Here is an 18948-nt window from a genome sequence, read left to right on the forward strand (position 1 = left end):
ATCTTCCGTATTCTGGTTCTTCAGAAGTTGTATATGTGCACATGTATGATGGCTGATAACTGCTCCCTTTTATGTACACGCGTGTGAGGTATAAGCGCAGGCACGCTACATGTGAACCCATGACTTTACGGGAGTGAGATGTGTTGCTCCTGTGTGAGGGTGGAAGCTTTGCCATGTACATGACAAAGTAAGGAGAGCAATGTTATATTAAATTGCAAGTCACGTCTCTGCGCAGTCCTTGCAGCAATATTCATGAATGCAACTTATTTAACCAATCACCAGGGACTTGAAATACATGTCATGTAGACTTTCAAATACACTGAAGACATACTATAATATTATGAGAAAAACGACATATTTCTACCAATGACCAAGGTTACATAAATTCCCCCGTACTATCCACAATTCAGTAGAACATGTTTAATGTTTTTTTAAAGAGGACCTGTTGGAAGGTCCTCTAATAATAAGAGGTTTTCTCCATCCACATTTTTATGGTTCATATTTAGATAGGTAAGATTAAAAAGTAATCAGTCAGGTCCCTCGGGACTTCTCAGAAAAGCGTTATGTTTGTTGTTTGTTTTTTTTTTTTGCACATGCTAAAGCAAACAGAATGCCAAGGAAGCAAACCGCTTTGAAAAGTGATGTGGGCATTGGAATCAATGACATGTGCCGCAGTGTAAATTGTAGGCGAGAGCAAAGTGCATGATCAATGTATGCAAAAAAAATAAAGCTTATAGGATCATGCCCTTTAAGGTACCCACATCTTACTGGTCTACCTGTATGCTGGCATCATCATCCAGTTTGCAAGATATGCCCGGTCATTCAGTGCTCAGGTTGAGTGTCTGGAGTGCTTCTGGCCTTACTGCAGTCTGTTAGCCTGGTTGAAGTTGACCACACACACAATCTGATAGCAAGTCACCTTCTGGCTGCATTATTGCACTATCTGGCCATCTATAGTTCCATCTTTTACTGAAAGTACTACAGACATCTATAGGGAACCTTCTGTGGTCGATGCAATTGTCTTTTTACTGCAAATGGTTTCTTTTACACAATTTTGGTTAGAATCACCAGGTTCTCTCGCACACAACACGATCCAATCCCTCTACTAGGAAGTGTGTGATGCGTCTCTGGAACGTGGGACCATTCTCAATTCCGATGTAGAAGTTGATGGTGGAGACCAGCAGACTTGTCTGCTCTCCATACATCCATCACCCGCTGATTGATCATACCTGCTTGGTCATCTGAAAGGGCAGAATTGTTTCAGACTGCCAGCCATAGACCTCAATAGGTTTGTCCATCTACACCAGGCCTGTCCAACCTGCGGCCCTCCAGGTGTTGTGAAACTACAAGCCCCAGCATGCTTTGCTGGTAGACAACCAGTTGATAGCTGGAAGGGAATGCTGGGACTTGTAGTTTCACAACATCTGGAGGGCCGCAGGTTGGACAGGCCTGATCTACACAATGCTGTAAACACCACCCTCCATTCCAGGATATTGACTGGTACGATAATGACCCACTGGTTACAAATGATGTGGTTTCTTTTTTTTTAAAAAAAAAAATGTTTTCTTTGCATTTTCCAAACACAAAACACATAGAAGATATTCAATATATATGATTTTAAAATAGCAATATAAATCATAAACAATGAATGTATGCATCAGATAATCCTGTAACAATACAAAAAGGAGATAATAGGAGATGTACATTTGAATTGTGGTGGAGTTGTTTCCATTAAGGGAACATCTACTTGTTATCAAACATAACTTAGCATAACCAGAATCAAAATCAACGCTTCAGGCGATCTTCATTAAATTTTTCTACAATACTTATACAGCATTTTGTACATTCCAAATTTTAATTATACCGTGTACTAGGTATTGACGGAGGGGAAGGAGGTGAAGGAAAGAGGGAGGGTAGATAATGACGTATTTTGTGTTGTCCAAGATAACACATTATATCAGGTTTTACATGAGGGACCTAAGAAAATAGCCAGCAAGCTTCATTAATAATCTGAGCCCAAGCGTCAACACAAGAACCATTTGGTAGATTCAAATATTTTGAGAATTTCATCCTGTTGGGATTTTGGCAATGATTCCACATAGGGACCCCATTTAGATAGAACTCAAGTACCCCCTTCACAACCTCTGGGAAGGCTGCACGTCTATCAAAGAAGAGGAGTTCTAGTGACTCCAATTGCACGTCTCTTAGGAATGGAGGCGGATGTGGTTTATCTTATTAGATGAATCGCAAAAAATACAGGTGTAAGACTTTGCTTAAACCAAACTCTCATGACACTGGCGCAAGCTGGGACCAATCTGGTGCTTTTAGCCCATAAAATTGCTCAGTGTGTGATACAATCGGAAGAGCAGATGTGATGTTGGGTGGCCCAAGTTCAAAATCTGATCATCCCCCAAACATACCGGCCTATGTAACCAGGAGACGTTAAGATGCATATAGTAAAGTTGCACGGCAAACGTTAATGTGGAAGAGGCTGACAGTGTCACAAATCCATTCTATTGGACGACTTGAAGTGTCATTCTTCGGCAGACTTGTAGAGTCCTACACGGTAGATGTTACAGCTTTGTTTTTGCAATTCTACTATCTTTTATTCACACAGTATTACACATATATGTACATTGAGGGTCACTCTCTTCTTTGAACCATATTTTACCATAATGTCTTTCCGGAGAACTAAGCTTTTCAACTTGGAGGGATTAGTGCTTCAGATGTAATATCACTTAGGGCTAGATTTACTAAGCTGCGGGTTTGAAAAAGTAGGGATGTTGCCTATAGCAACCAATCAGATTCTAGCTTTCATTTATTTAGTACTTTCTACAAAATGACAGCTAGAATCTGATTGGTTGCTATAGGCAACATCCCCACTTTTTCAAACCCGCAGCTTAATAGATCTAGCCCTTAGAGTTGTGTGTTGTTCAGAGAGATCTCAATAGATATACAATTAAAAGGACATAATGTTTGCGAGGGCTATGCAATAATAACTTTCAGAAAGAAAGTAGTCATAGTTACCCGTACCCACTAGTGACAAAACAACCTAATTTAGTTTTGTGATGACATAGGAATTATATTCCTAGCAATGAGCCACAGGACAGCACAGCAATGTCTGGCTGCAATTATCATCAGATACTACAGTATCCGAACATCACAGATTTTCCTGCACACGTCTGTTACATCATCACAGGGTGCTTTCATAACTATTCCAAATTCACATCGTTAGGAATTGAATTATATTCCAGTGATGGAATATAAATGGTGCAAGGCTTCATCGGCATAATGCAGGACAGTTGCTACATTTGGTGGAAAACAAAAAAAATGGTCGAAAAAACTAAAATTTTTTACAACTAAATGATTACCACTTTTATAAATGTATCTTATTGTGTCCTTTAGATATGTCCTTTCAGGCTGCCCAGTAAACAATCACATTGGGTCAAACGTAGCCATCCATGTGTGCCAGAGGACTGGATTGCAGCGTCTGTATAGATATTAAGGGAAAACACCATTCTCTTAAAAACATTTTTATACCTAAACCATGATGCAGAAGAGCTATGAAGGTCCCTACCTGGAGAATTTCGGAAATTGTGTGCTGGCTGATGGAAGGTTGGCCGGACACGCTGATTTGTCAAACCACATCTTTTTACAATTTGCCGAATCCTGCCCTTAAGCATGTTGCCATAAAAGTGAACAAATTATCGCCTATGCCCATGTTTTCCAGACTGTGCGCGCTGCGATCTCACAGAGGTGCCGCGGCCACGGTCGGTGGTAAGCAAGGTGGGGGGCTACTTGGTAATTATTTTGGCTTAGGGGTGCCTTGAAAAAATTATGAAGACCCTCAAACTGACAAAGCTTGGGATCCACTGTGAGTCTAGGCCAGTGTTGGCTAACCTGTGACACTCCAGGTGTCGTGAAACTACGAGTCCCAGCATGCTTTGCCAATATATAGCAGCTTATTGCTGGAAGGGTATGCTGGGACTCGTAGTTTCACAACACCTGGAGTGTCACAGGTTAGCCAACACTGGCTAAGCCAACAGTAATAATATCTTATGGAGATTTTGATTTGCATCATAGTGAAGGAGATGGTTATCCATTGAGACAGATACATCTTCACTATAAACATAAACAGTGCAAATGTAGAATTGTATGCACTTTTTTAATACACACAATTTATAACAACTCTGTCCTCATAGTATTTCTATTTAATTGCAATTTTTAAGTACATAAAAAGAGAAGTTGACACCTGTGGCTTTAGTGATGTTTGTGAATCCTCAGTATCTGGAAAGTTACAGTGTCTTCCTACCACTGCTAAATAAATCCCTACATACTGCTGACTGTGTCTGGTTTTCCAAATTCGTGAAGGGCTTTTACCCCACCTCACCCTAATCCAACTCGATGCTTTGTACAGATTGGGGAACAATGGATGCATGGACCACGGTCTCCGACAAAATGGCGCTTGGCCTCCTGTTATGGGGACAGAACCGTCGAGCACCGCTGGGGCTCTAGTGATTGGAACGCTGTAATTGCCATTCAATGGTCGGAGAAGAGATTGTCTCATTGCCACAGTCAAGATGGCGACAAGAGGAGCACCAGAGAGGCGCTGAGCCTGGAGGACGGAAGTTTGTCTGTTGTCGCTGAAGATGGCGGCTGGCATGTACCTGGAGCATTACCTGGACAGTAAGTGATTTGTAATGAGGGGTAGTTCGTGTGTGTGGAGCTGGGACAGGAATGTGATCACCTCCCCGGAGATACATAGTGATAGATACATAAATATTAATATTGGGGCAGATTTGGTGCTGTGTATAGGGCATCACCATGCACGCCGTTATTTGCATTGAGAACCATGTATAATTTATATAAGCAGTTAGCATATGCTTAATATCCTTGAGTTTCACGGGGGAAGGGAGTTGGGGGTATATCTTTGAAGCTGGCATGGAGAAATGAGGGATATCTTGGGAGCTGGCGGATAGAGGGAAGGGGGATCCTGGGAGCTGACGGAGAGAGGGAAGGGGGGAATCCTGGGAGCTGGCGAAGAGAGGGAAGGGGGGGATCCTGGGAGCTGGCGGAGAGAGGGAAGGGGGGGATCCTGGGAGCTGGCGGAGAGAGGGAAGGGGGGGATCCTGGGAGCTGGCGGAGAGAGGGAAGGGGGGGATCCTGGCAGCTGGCGGAGAGAGGGAAGGGGGGAATCCTGGGAGCTGGCGGAGAGAGGGAAGGGGGGAATCCTGGGAGCTGGCGGAGAGAGGGAAGGGGGGAATCCTGGGAGCTGGCGGAGAGAGGGAAGGGGGGAATCCTGGGAGCTGGCGGAGAGAGGGAAGGGGGGAATCCTGGGAGCTGGCGGAGAGAGGGAAGGGGGGAATCCTGGGAGCTGGCGGAGAGAGGGAAGGGGGGAATCCTGGGTGCTGGCGGAGAGAGGGAAGGGGGGAATCCTGGGAGCTGGCGGAGAGAGGGAAGGGGGGAATCCTGGGAGCTGGCGGAGAGAGGGAAGGGGGGAATCCTGGGTGCTGGCGGAGAGAGGGAAGGGGGGGATCCTGAGAGCTAGCGGAGAGAGGGAAGGGGGGATCCTGGGAGCTGACGGAGAGAGGGAAGGGGGGATCCTGGGAGCTGACGGAGAGAGGGAAGGGGGGATCCTGGAAGCTGGCGGAGAGAGGGAAGGGGGGAATCCTGGTAGCTAGCGGAGAAAGGGAAGGGGGGGATCCTGGTAGCTAGCGGAGAAAGGGAAGGGGGGGATCCTGAGAGCTAGCGGAGAAAGGGAAGGGGGGGATCCTGAGAGCTAGCGGAGAGAGGGAAGGGGGGATCCTGGGAGCTGGCGGAGAGAGGGAAGGGGGGGATCCTGGGAGCTGGCGGAGAGAGGGAAGGGGGGGATCCTGGGAGCTGCCGGAGAGAGGGAAGAGGGGATCCTGGGAGCTGGCGGAGAGAGGGAAGAGGGGATCCTGGGAGCTGCCGGAGAGAGGGAAGGGGGATATCCTGGGAGCTGGCGGAGAGAGAGACGAGCGGGATATCCTGGGAGCTGGCGGAGAGAGAGACGAGGGGGATATCCTGGGAGCTGGCGGAGAGAGAGACGAGGGGGATAGCCTGGGAGCTGGCGGAGAGAGAGACGAGGGGGATAGCCTGGGAGCTGGCGGAGAGAGAGACGAGGGGGATAGCCTGGGAGCTGGCGGAGAGAGAGACGAGGGGGATAGCCTGGGAGCTGGCGGAGAGAGAGACGAGGGGGATAGCCTGGGAGCTGGCGGAGAGAGAGACGAGGGGGATAGCCTGGGAGCTGGCGGAGAGAGAGACGAGGGGGATAGCCTGGGAGCTGGCGGAGAGAGAGAGAGACGAGGGGGATAGCCTGGGAGCTGGCGGAGAGAGAGAGAGACGAGGGGGATAGCCTGGGAGCTGGCGGAGAGAGAGAGAGACGAGGGGGATAGCCTGGGAGCTGGCGGAGAGAGAGAGAGACGAGGGGGATAGCCTGGGAGCTGGCGGAGAGAGAGAGACGAGGGGGATAGCCTGGGAGCTGGCGGAGAGAGAGACGAGGGGGATAGCCTGGGAGCTGGCGGAGAGAGAGACGAGGGGGATAGCCTGGGAGCTGGCGGAGAGAGAGACGAGGGGGATAGCCTGGGAGCTGGCGGAGAGAGAGACGAGGGGGATAGCCTGGGAGCTGGCGGAGAGAGAGACGAGGGGGATAGCCTGGGAGCTGGCGGAGAGAGAGACGAGGGGGATAGCCTGGGAGCTGGCGGAGAGAGAGACGAGGGGGATAGCCTGGGAGCTGGCGGAGAGAGAGACGAGGGGGATAGCCTGGGAGCTGGCGGAGAGAGAGACGAGGGGGATAGCCTGGGAGCTGGCGGAGAGAGAGACGAGGGGGATAGCCTGGGAGCTGGCGGAGAGAGAGACGAGGGGGATAGCCTGGGAGCTGGCGGAGAGAGAGACGAGGGGGATAGCCTGGGAGCTGGCGGAGAGAGAGACGAGGGGGATAGCCTGGGAGCTGGCGGAGAGAGAGACGAGGGGGATAGCCTGGGAGCTGGCGGAGAGAGAGACGAGGGGGATAGCCTGGGAGCTGGCGGAGAGAGAGACGAGGGGGATAGCCTGGGAGCTGGCGGAGAGAGAGACGAGGGGGATAGCCTGGGAGCTGGCGGAGAGAGAGAGAGACGAGGGGGATAGCCTGGGAGCTGGCGGAGAGAGAGAGAGACGAGGGGGATAGCCTGGGAGCTGGCGGAGAGAGTGATGAGAGGGATAGCCTGGGAGCTGATGGAGAGAGGGTAATTTCTTAAAACAGACATGAATAGAGAGGGGACATAGTAAGTGTGATAGAATACAAGTGGAGCAAATTATTGGCATCAAGAGAATGACTTGAATCCAAATTAACCTTTCACAGGTATAGAAAATTTGCCATTTGAGCTTCAAAGGAACTTCCAGTTGATGAGAGATCTTGACCAGAGAACAGAAGGTGAGTGTGGAAAATGGTGTTAATGTTTTATATTTCTGCACACAGTCACCAAACAGCAAAATATGACACTGACCTAGTACTACACCCAATTACTTGCATGCAGTGTGACGTATGTGTGCTTTTCCTGACCTGCATGGGATATGCCCTGGTGATTATTCTGCACTCGCTGCCCTCCACATGGCATGCCCTGGTGATTGTGTGCTTTCACTGAGTTGCATAGGGAATGAAAAGTTGGTTGCACACTTGAACGAAAAAAACAAATGTACCCTTTTTTCAATATTTATTTCCCTGGTCAGTGTGTCTATGATCCTATTTTTTCCTCCAGATCTGAAATGCCACATAGACCGCCTGTCCTGTCAGTATATGAGCAGCGCCCGCACAATGAGTTCCGAGGAAAAGCTGCAGCTCCTCAGACAAGTGCAGGAGGCGTACGGCAAGTGCAAAGAGTACGGCGATGACAAAGTGCAGCTGGCCATGCAGACCTATGAGATGGTGAGCGATTGTCATCCACCACCACTCACACTTAATTCTGTGTTACATGCTGCACACAATGCATAGAGCTGACAGTAATTTTATGTACACACTGTTTAATATTTGAGTTGCCCCCAGAGGAATGTGTCATGTGGTCATTATATATTTACCACGCAGCTAGAGTCTTGCTCCATGCTGTACATTATAGCGGTATGGACATTATTTGCCTGATAAACTTGTTTGAAACGTAATTGAAAATAAGTCCAAGTTGGTGACGTCAGCGGAGGAGCACTGACCGATGGAAGCGATTAGGGGGCGTGTGAGCGCCACTTGCTAATTACAGAATGGGCACCTCGGTGTGCCTCATTTTACGTAGCAGTCTTTTTGCATGGGTGGAGACAGGACATTTATAGATGCGTTCCTTGGTTTGCGGAGGAGCTGACAATCCTTTCCACTCTGCAAAGGAAATATAAATAGGATGAATTTAGCGCCTTGCACTTCGGTGGTGAAGTTTAGTTCTAGGCACTCTTTGTCTAATGTAAAAAAAAAATAATAATAATAATCTAAAATACTCAATCAGGTGCCACCTGTAATAAAGACCGTTCCGAATGTTCCCCCTCAGTCATGATCTGTAACACAAATCTGAGCAGTATTTTAGGATAAGGACCGAAAGGCATCATTTAATGGAAGTGGCGGTTGTAAAGAAGTAGGAGGTTGGGCAGGAGACGTCTCCGGAGAGTAGGTTTGTGTCGCACATACAGTGTTCCTCATAAACGTTCATTGTGTACAGGCAACGGGTACACTTTAAGCTCTTTAATATATCAGGCCTCTGGCCCCTTTCACGTCTGAATTTTATGAAAGTCCTTCAAACACATTTTAAATGTGATGCATTATTATTAATAACTTGCTTAGTTAAAGATTCCATTTTTGCTTCAGAGAAGTGAATGTGTTATGTAAAAGTGAAAATCGAAAAACCTATTACTACAAAAATAATATCGCTGCCTTATGCCTCAATGACTGCACCCGCTCCATCAGGTGAAAGTGGCCCGATTGCATGTAGGGATTGGAAATGAAAAGCTTAAATTAACCCTCCCTAAGCCACATTCCCAGTGTACTCCATTTGCCCCATGAGGAGAGAGGTGTGACAAGATGTATTTTTACTTTATTAAGAGTCCTAGCCCTGATCCTTCATAATAGTATCGGAGGTCTTCTTACCTTTCCCTCTGTGGGCTACTTGGTGATAAGCAGGGCCGTCAGGATTGTTGCCAGCCAAAGACGCGACTTCGAGCTTCTGGCGAGAGACTCGTGAGTGTGAGCAGCTTCCAGGAGTATTGTCTGAGGTCTTGGGCAATTGTGAGCTTCGGCAGTCAGGATTTCGGTTGACGTACAGGCTGGGACTACACACGAGGACCAGCTAAGAAGACATATAGATATCTTTTGGAGTTAGCGCAGGAGGAATCCTGCTGCTGATAAAGTTGACGTCTGAATTCTTCTCCTGCCTCAAATCTTTGGAGCCATAATTACATTGCATCGGAGTAGGAGATCATAATCCTATTACATTCCTCCCTATCTACTCTGTTTACTTATTGGCCCATGGAGCGACAGGGGGTTTTATTACTCCCAATGCTATTTTTATGGGGAACAAGGAAGATCCCAGTATAAGTCCCATGGGAAGAAATGGGGCATACATGGGAAGAAATGTTATTGTCGTATAAGTAGCCGTGTGTTGAGCCAAGAGAAACTTTATGGAACTGGTTAGGTCGGAAATGCAGAACACAATCAAATATATGTTTGCTCGTGACATCGAGATCGGGATGTCCCCATTCAGAAGGAATAGGTCAGAATCGAAAGATAGCGGAAGGAGAGGAGGACTTGTTAGGTGAAATGTCTCATTTCTGTTCCCAGCCCAGGAAACTGATATCCTGCTTATATCCATCAGGTCCACTATAAACATTGAGGGAGTGAGGGAGGCTAGGTCAAAAAGATTGTTTCCAGTATACAGAACTATTTAGGGTTTAATTAAAAGAAGGTATGTTTTGAAAGAAAACTGCTCCCTTTTGATGATGAGGATGTCCTGATGGATTAGAAGGTAGAAGTGCTTAAAAGAAATTGAGAAGCAATCCTTACTCTTTTCAAGACAATTTGCTTCTAAAAGTGTTGCCAGGTCCTTAAAAATATTGCTAGAACAATTTAAAAGCCATTTAAAAATTGCTTCCTTGAGGAAAAAATCCCTCATCAGTCCTCAGTAAAGCCGTTGATTACATTTTGAATGCCTCAACATTCTAGAACTGCTAGAGGTGATGTGTCTGAAATATTGGACTGTGAACATGGGATCTGAATCCAGGCTTTGTATACTGTCTGTTTAATTCAGAATTAGAAATACTAGATAACGCGGCAGATGCGAAAAACGATTTTCAATCGAGAAGAAGCCATTCAAGGTACAAAAATTTTTTTTGTGGCTCCCTGAAAAAGTAGGAGTTCAAGAAAAAAGAAAATTCTAGCAGATGACTTTTCCAAAAAGCACTAGAAGTCCTGTGGTAGAAATACTATCAACGTTCCTGTTAATCTTGGAGACAAATCTTTGAACAGGTGGGTACTGAAGATAAAGGAATGAGGATATTTAACCAACTCATGGTGTTGTCAGTTCCAACAAGTTCTAAGTTGGAGGTCCACAGAGAACCTGGTCTAGGGAGTCCTTTGGACACTCAGACGCCCCATTGTAATTATCGAAGATACAAGCAAGCAGGATGGGAAGCACTATTGGTCCTTGACTTGGACAGAGGAGAAGAGGATTTCCTAAAAGTACAAGGAATTACTAATAGTCTGTAAGGTCCTGCAAAGAAACGGTTTATCTGAGAGTGGAAAACAGTACGGTTTTCAGAGCCGTCAACAACTTAAGTAATCCAAGGGGAATTGTGTCTGGACCAGACAATGTCTAGAAGGGTATCCATAAAACTGGATATTCCAGGAGTAGACCTGTCTGTTAGGGTTTAGGGAGTAGATTCCAAGAAATTTTTCTTTGAGACAATGTCCTAGCACAGAAGGGAATGTCACTGGATTATGCTTTTCCTCCTCTTGCCATCATTCCAAGAGTGCTGAAGAAAATGAGAAGACAAGACAGGGATCAGACTCGTGGCCATAAGAGTAGTTCACTCATCTAATGAAATTAGCAGAACAAGAATATGGATCTAAGTAGCCAACAGGAATCTTTTGCTTCCTGAACCAGTGCTGCATCAGTAAATTAAAAAAATCTCCGTTTGTTATACTAGATGGTTACAACCGTTTTTCCTCCCAGAAGTTGCTGGATTGCACAGATGATCATAAAAACGTTTAGATGTCTTAATGTGAGAAGATGCCTTCTGCAATATACAAGTTATACAACACTGGAGGATGCATGTTCAACTACCTATCCAGTTTCCGGGGGAAGTAAATGCAATGAAGCTAGTAGGACCACAAATGTCCGAAGGACCATGTAGGCAATCTGTATCCCGTATAAGCAATTTTCCCTCTAAAATGAGCAAACTGGAAGGTAAATGTGTTAAACGGTTCACCTAATTAGGAGTCCACCATGATTAGCAGCATGCACAATCTACAGGATTTATGAGCCAGTTACCTTTTAATACTGTGAGTTACAGACCGCTCCTCTTAGAGGGAAAAGTGGCCATAAGGTGGTAGACAAGGCTCCTACGAAGAGGGCCTGCTGGTTAGAAGGAGCATTTACCACCCAATGAGCAGTAGGAAGGGTTGCAGTATGGTCCAGACTGCATACCAGGCTGGACCATACCATTTTCCAGACGTTACAAACTGGATGACCTGGGAAACCAAGATTTAGCCTCCAGTTAAGTCCAGTAAAGGTCTTCAGATGATCGTAGCTCCCTGTGATATCTCCTGGTGGTGGTGTCCTAGAGGTTATTCTTGGTGGTAATATTCTTTCCTTGTAAACTCTGACAATACCCTTGATTCCTTCCCTAATAACGCTGTAGTCTGTGGGCCTGTGTGGTTATTTGTCGTACACTGGGGAATGTGAAGGAGGGAGGTATTTAAACTTTCCACTTCCTGTCCCTTCAGGTGGGCGGGCCCATCACTCCTGGTGTCATGGAGGTTACAAGGAAAGACAGTTACCGGTAAGAGTAATCGCCATTTTGCAATTTGGTTGTTGTTTAATATCTCAACCGTAAAGACTATATTAATCAGACATTGCTATTAAGTCATACGGTCACACGTTACCGTTCTTTAGGATCCTCCCTAGCTAGTTTATTGGTTTCCTATTTTATAAAATATGATCCGAATAAGCTGCCTAGTGGGAGGTCAGGCCAGGTATGTTGTAGGTATAAGCATTTATTGCATAGTCTGATCATTTTTTTTCTTCCATCTGGGGTACACAGATTGGCAATTGGGGGTGATGTTGCACCCATAGGAAGCACTGGCACTTAGACTGACAAAATAAGGACCAGTCTTCTCAGAGCCCTCAAATGCCTGAGGCTCAGTCCATACATGTTGTCCATTCCAGTTTCATTTTGTTTTGGTGTTGGGGAAAGGGGGTCGATGGGGGGAGGGGGCTGTCTGTTGTTGGTGGAGCTTAATTCCCCTCTGTCTGTGTTACCCAATGGAATCGGGGAAAGTTCACAATCCCATTTTCCCATGTGAGGTATTATATAATGACCATATTGAACAGTGTATTATTTCGCTATTATTGACTCAGTAGAGAAGATCATTCTGTAAGCACCTTTAAACTAAATGAATCGGTATTCTCTCTTCACTGACAATAACTCGCATTACTGTGCAATCAAATTAGTGATTTAACAACTATAAGATCTTCGTTAGCCTGATTTAGATAAATGTTCATTAGGGGAAAGCATTAAATCCATATGCTTGTGGCCAGTTTAAGAATCCAGTGTATTGTGTATGTTTTGAAACCTTTTTATGTTGGTGAAATTTTATGGTTGTCCTAAAAGTTGTCTCTGAAAGCTGCTGGGACGGTCAATTTAACTTCATGAGCAACCAAAAGATGCTGCCAGTTTACCTTCCCACTTCTCTTTTGCTGTCAGCCTAGAAATCTTGGCCTTAATTGTGCCAAGTAGGACAAGCACTAAACTGTAAGGTCTCACCCCCTCAATTTGAATTAGTGGTAGCGGGCTCATTTGGAAAAATATATTTGTGGCATTACTTGTCCATATGATCTTAAAGAGTTTGTCACATTTGGACATTCCTTTTTCTTTCAGTAGTGCCCCCACTCCTTATTAGTGGTTTTTGGGGGTAGGGGGCTCAACACCATCCATGGCATTCTCCACTACGGATGGGAGGTGTGTAAGTAATGTAACACTGGATTGGCTGTTGCTCCTGTCCAATCAGATGCCACATTAATGACACACCTCATTATTATCCACTGTGCTTGTACTCCTTGTAATATAATGTCCTGCCCAAGTTAGTTCACAGTCTAAGAAACATATCTGTACGTACGTTCTTAACACTAAGCTTGTCACATTATACAAGCATGCCTATATGTCTATACAGTGTAAAATAAAGACCGCAATCTGGATATTCCTCATCCCTCCCAGACCATGTCTGTCTAGATATATCTAGTTCAGTCAAAATTATCTGTTTATTGGCATAGCATGTTCTCCCAGCACTGTGTAGGTCAAAAGGCCATGGTCCAGTGGTTCCCAAACTGTACACCACGGCTCCTTGGGGTGCCTTGGTGATCTCAAAGGGGTGTCTGGAAAGCAAAGGTGGGTGGGGGTCTACTTGGTAATTTGGCTTAGGGGTGCCTTAAAAAAATTATCAGACCCTAAGGGTGCCTAGAACTGAGAAAGTTTGGGATCCACTGCCATAGTCTCTATGGGATAAATGTGAGGCGCTCCTGTGAAGATTTAGAAATAAGTCCACCTCTCTCATTCCATAAAAACATTCTACAAAAAAAACCCACCAAAAAGGCAGTAAACCAATTGGTCCATATGTTTCTGGTGTCTGAAACTTAAATCCAGTTGTCTCTGGACCTGCTGGTGTCATGTTTTAGGCGTTTGCTTTTGTCATCATGTGATTTGACCTTCTCCCTCTCTTTCCCCCACCCAGGTAGACAAACACATTCGGAGGCTGGACACGGACCTGGCCCGATTTGAAGCCGATCTGAAGGAGAAACACATTGAATCCAGTGACTATGATAGCTGCTCTAGCAAAGGCAAAAAGAGTGAGCAGCTTACCTTCTGCCTGGCCATTCCCCTGCCCCAAGACCTTGACCAACAGTCCATCACCCCATAGCTTGTCCGCTTATCTTTTCCTAGATTCTCTACTTCCCCATCCCACTGCTGGATGTCCTGCTTCCCTCTATGCAAATTCCTCCTCTGGAGCTATATAGTATTTATCCATCATTTGTTCTGCAACTTGGTATTCTCCAGGATCTCCTATAAACTTCCACTATGGCTGCTTAGCCTGTTGTAAAATCCGCACCATTAGCCATTATTCAATTGACCCCGCTAATTTTTCTTCACGACCGTGTCTGTCTAATTACCTGCATCCTTCTGGTTTATTTATCTGTATATGTCCATTTTCCTCCGCATGTTCATGTCTTACCTTCATGATCTAAATCTATTGCCCTGTATTCTAATCTAATCATTGTTTAGCCTCCGTCAAGATTTACAGATTGAGTTTCCACCATGGGGCATATTGAATTCTTGCACCCTTAGCGCACAAACTTTCAAAATAAACCATCACTTCTTTTTTTCTTACCCCCCCAGATCTGGCCCCTAGACCCATTTGTTCCTGTCCTAACATTGGGATAACACTCTGATTATCCTCCCTGCAGAAGGCAGAGGTCAAAAGGAGAAGAAAGCCCCAAAGGTCAGGTCGAAGGTGAAGAACTCGGATGACGAGGCGGCAAAGATCGGACAGAAGAAGATTAAACTTGTTCAGACGTAAGTGGTGAACATCTGGGGTTCGGTGATTTTGGGTGGGACCAACCTAGGGAAGAGGAGAATCGGACGGCGGCTGTATAATTTCAGTAAATTGCAGCAATTCTGGCCTTTTTCTTTCTGCTCAGGGTTGAATACGGCGCCCCTGCCAGTAATTTTGGGAAGGTGCACCCCTCCGATGTGCTGGATATGCCGGTGGACCCCAATGAACCTACGTACTGTCTGTGCCACCAAGTGTCCTATGGAGAGATGATCGGCTGTGATAATACAGATGTGAGTGCAATTATCTGCAGTGATGATGTTTTCTGGCCTTGCTAACTGGAATCGGTCCTGTATCTCCTCTTGTTATTAGTATTATATGCTATAGAATCCATAAGCCGCCCTCTTTCCCCCACATATCTATAACGGAGTCAAGGATGTAGAATATGTGTCTCTTCTCCATACAATTATACGGTCTGAGATGTATATTATGTATCTCTCATACATGATTCTGAGATCAGGGATATAGGACCTGTCTCTCCCCTCCATAAAAATATAATTGATTGCACAAGGTGCTTCCGGCATCTGGTTAATAGACTGGAGATTAAACGTACTCCATCACATGTGTATATTTCTCCTGCAGTTGAGTATGTGACATATATGGTGACCTATTAGTGTGTATGATAGTCGTGTTCACATTTACATCCACTTTATCCCCTCAGTGTTCAATTGAATGGTTTCATTTTGCCTGCGTTGGACTTGCAACAAAACCTCGTGGAAAATGGTGAGTAGTTTTTCTAGTTTATTATGTGACATTTCCATGTTTTATACCCACAACATGACTATTCATATTTCATATACTAACGGTACTGCTCTGTCTGCTTTGATCCCCCACGTTGCTGACGCCCTGTTGCCCTTGTTCCGTCACGATGCTGACGCCCTGTTGCCCTTGTTCCCCCACATTGCTGACTCCCTGTCCCCCCTCCCCCCCCACACTGCCCTGTCTGTCACGCTGCTCCACGTTGCCACCACACCCCTTGTTGTGCCTGTGTATCACCATTTTGTCGTCCTTCATGCATGCTGGTTTTGTTGCATCTCTTTATATATCTGATTTATTATCATCCTTCCTTCTACTGTCACGGTGTCTCCCATCAATCTCACACTCTCTCCCGCAGGTACTGTCCACGTTGCTCACAAGAGAGGAAGAAGAAGTAAAGCTGTACGGCCGCGGCTCCCTGTGGGGGATTGGCGATGAGAATAAGGGGGTGGGTGGTACCCGCTTCTCTAGGTATCCTAGGAGAACAGTTACAGATCGTGTTAATGGCAGTATTAGACATTTCTTCCCAGGTGCTGGTTGTGCATGAGGAGGGATCGCCCAATGTCACCAGCTGTTTAATGTTGGTGATGGTTATCGGAGACCCCCCCCTCGAAACACAGCCTATGTTGTCTTCTGTCTGGTCATACTCTGTGCCAATTACTATTCCTCCTCCTCACTGTAGCTATCAGTGCTCTCCCCGTTCTATTGTAAAAATGGCTTCTGCCGATTACTTCCTCCCCGTACCTGTCCCGACTAAGCTTTTTCCAAATATCCATGACATTTTCTCGCCTCCTTTAAGATGTTTCATCTTTCTCTTTACTACATGAACTTTACAAAACTATTTTTCTGTATCTGCCGATCCGTATACTCTGCTCCCGACATTCTCACTTTTTGGGCTTTTCCATCTTTATATCATTAGTGTACTTTATTCTTCAATGAAGATTTAAAAAAAAGACAAAAATAATGTATTATTGGCAGCTTCAGTGCCCAGTAAACTATAATACAGGTGCCAACAGTGTTCCGTCTTGTTTACATTCCTTTCCTGTCCCTTCTGCCCCTTTCCCGCTGGCTTCCAGCCACTAAGGTCTGCCCCTTCCCCGCTCGCTTCCAGCCGCTAAGGTCTGCCCCTTTCCCGCTGGCTTCCAGCCGCTAAGGTCTGCCCCTTTCCCGCTGGCTTCCAGCCACTAAGGTCTGCCCCTTTCCCGCTGGCTTCCAGCCACTAAGGTCTGCCCCTTTCCCGCTGGCTTCCAGCCACTAAGGTCTGCCCCTTTCCCGCTGGCTTCCAGCCACTAAGGTCTGCCCCTTTCCCGCTGGCTTCCAGCCACTAAGGTCTGCCCCTTTCCCGCTGGCTTCCAGCCACTAAGGTCTGCCCCTTTCCCGCTGGCTTCCAGCCACTAAGGTCTGCCCCTTTCCCGCTGGCTTCCAGCCACTAAGGTCTGCCCCTTTCCCGCTGGCTTCCAGCCACTAAGGTCTGCCCCTTTCCCGCTGGCTTCCAGCCACTAAGGTCTGCCCCTTTCCCGCTGGCTTCCAGCCACTAAGGTCTGCCCCTTTCCCGCTGGCTTCCAGCCGCTAAGGTCTGCCCCTTTCCCGCTCGCTTCCAGCCGCTAAGGTCTGCCCCTTTCCCGCTCGCTTCCAGCCGCTAAGGTCTGCCCCTTCCCCGCTCGCTTCCACCGCCTCCCTTGTGCGCCCTTACCCATCACTTCCACTTGCAAAGCTCTGTTCCTTCCCTGTCGTTTCCACTTGCAAAGCTCTGCCCCTTCCCCGTCGTTTCCACTTGCAAAGCCGTCGCTTCCACCCGCAAAGCTCTGCCCCTTCCCCGTCGCTTCCACCCGCAAAGCTCTGCCCCTTCCCCGTCGCTTCCACCCGCAAAGCTCTGCCCCTTCCCCGTCGCTTCCACCCGCAAAGCTCTGCCCCTTCCCCGTCGCTTACACCCGCAAAGCTCTGCCCCTTCCCCGTCGCTTCCACCCGCAAAGCTCTGCCCCTTCTCCGTCGCTTCCACCCGCAAAGCTCTGCCCCTTCTCCGTCGCTTCCACCCGCAAAGCTCTGCCCCTTCCCCGTCGCTTCCACCCGCAAAGCTCTGCCCCTTCCCCGTCGCTTCCACCCGCAAAGCTCTGCCCCTTCCCCGTCGCTTCCACCCGCAAAGCTCTGCCCCTTCCCCGTCGCTTCCACCTAGGCCTCTTCCCTTCTCTCTTCACTTCTTCTTTTCCCTTTTTATTTTAACCTGTCCCTCTCGTTGTAACCTGGTCGGTCCTCTTACATTCCCTTTCGTTTTCCGACCTGGACTCCTTCCCACTACTGGATTTTGGTGCTGAGTCATTTGTCTTCCTTTATTTGTACTTGGAATTTAAATACCAAATGTTTACACTAAAGCAGCAAATAAGGTTGGGATGTGTGTTCTCTCCTATAAACCTTTCATGGCCAGGAGTGCGTGTGTTTGTGTCTGTCACTATGAGTGCTGTGTGTGTCTGAGAGGCCTCTTGTTATTTATTTTGGGGTAGGAAACATTTGGCTCTCCAAGCGCTGCTCCACCACAGCTCCTGATGCTCCGTCAACTGGACTGCCAAAAGTCTCTTCTACCTGACACTGTATTAATCATGAAACACTAATTTGTATGTCGCTCTACGATGAAGTGAGCTCCCCCTTCCTCTCCGCATTCATTTCTTTCCATGTGCACAATCTCTGAATGCACCAACAGTCCAAGATAAGTTTTTCTCCTGATTTGCTGGTAAAAAAAATAAATTAATAGTAAACGAGTTTGTGCTGTTGTCATTAGTTGTATGAGATGTGTTTGGCTGGAGCCGGAGGTAAGCTTCCAAGAATCTCAACAATCTGTGGTTTCTTTAACAAACGCAGACCTGCTGCACACGTTTAGTGTGCAAATATTCCTGTTTGTCTTCCGGGCATGTAGATTAGAGCTCAGCTCCATTTTGCTGGTTTATGTTGGTCTGCACAACGTTTTGTCGACTTGCATGTGACAGAATCTCGCCGTTCGGCGTAAGCACACCTCTAAGTATCACTTGCTACTAAAACATTTGACCACTTCCTTTAATTACTTTTTCCTTCTTTTTTTTTCCACTTACTATACCGCCCATTTGAGTTGGATTTATCATTGCTTATTTGTAAGATGCCACAAAACTCAGCTGCACAGGACATCAGGTATAACAAATCATACATAGATACAGAATAAGTACATAGGACCCACGCGTTTGTCTGTAAAAGTGGATGCTACTTATTGAGTGGTAGGATGAAAGGGGGGGGGGGGGGGGGGCACGGATCGATAAACCCAACTAGGATCTCCTTCGTACAAGCCATAAAGTCAGAATTGTTTTTGTTTGTTTTTC

The 18948-nt window shown here is 46.5% G+C and overlaps 1 protein-coding gene across 7 annotated transcripts; it reads left to right on the top strand.

The window, feature by feature from the left end:
- Positions 1-4537: 4537 nt before the first annotated feature.
- Positions 4538-18360, top strand: ING4 (inhibitor of growth family member 4). Of its 7 annotated transcripts, none has more exons than XR_012693316.1 (10): positions 4538-4686; positions 7361-7432; positions 7758-7924; positions 13976-14090; positions 14706-14814; positions 14940-15084; positions 15513-15574; positions 15966-16691; positions 16762-17146; positions 17182-18360. XR_012693316.1 is itself a non-coding variant. In XM_075215849.1 (8 exons), exons 1-8 carry the CDS (start codon positions 4650-4652, stop codon positions 16003-16005), a joined length of 747 nt encoding a protein of 248 aa, XP_075071950.1. In that variant the 5' UTR covers positions 4538-4649; the 3' UTR covers positions 16006-16790. The 7 variants fall into 7 exon arrangements, 1 of the variants encoding a protein (XP_075071950.1); XR_012693317.1 differs by having other exon boundaries at positions 17217-18360; XR_012693318.1 differs by having other exon boundaries at positions 16762-17111; positions 17217-18360.
- Positions 18361-18948: the final 588 nt, after the last annotated feature.

Source organism: Mixophyes fleayi, chromosome 6 (genome assembly GCF_038048845.1).
Source record: "Mixophyes fleayi isolate aMixFle1 chromosome 6, aMixFle1.hap1, whole genome shotgun sequence".
NCBI lineage: Eukaryota > Metazoa > Chordata > Amphibia > Anura > Limnodynastidae > Mixophyes > Mixophyes fleayi.

What these genes read in the sequence shown, in the direction of transcription:
- ING4 (XM_075215849.1), top strand. Translation starts at nt 4,650, where the DNA reads ATGGCGGCTGGCATGTACCTGGAGCATTACCTGGACA. An exon ending in CTCTAGCAAAGGCAAAAAGA is followed by an intron (nt 14,091 to 14,705) that starts GTGAGCAGCTTA and finishes TCCTCCCTGCAG; the next exon opens with AAGGCAGAGGTCAAAAGGAG. An exon ending in TCGGCTGTGATAATACAGAT is followed by an intron (nt 15,085 to 15,512) that starts GTGAGTGCAATT and finishes TTATCCCCTCAG; the next exon opens with TGTTCAATTGAATGGTTTCA.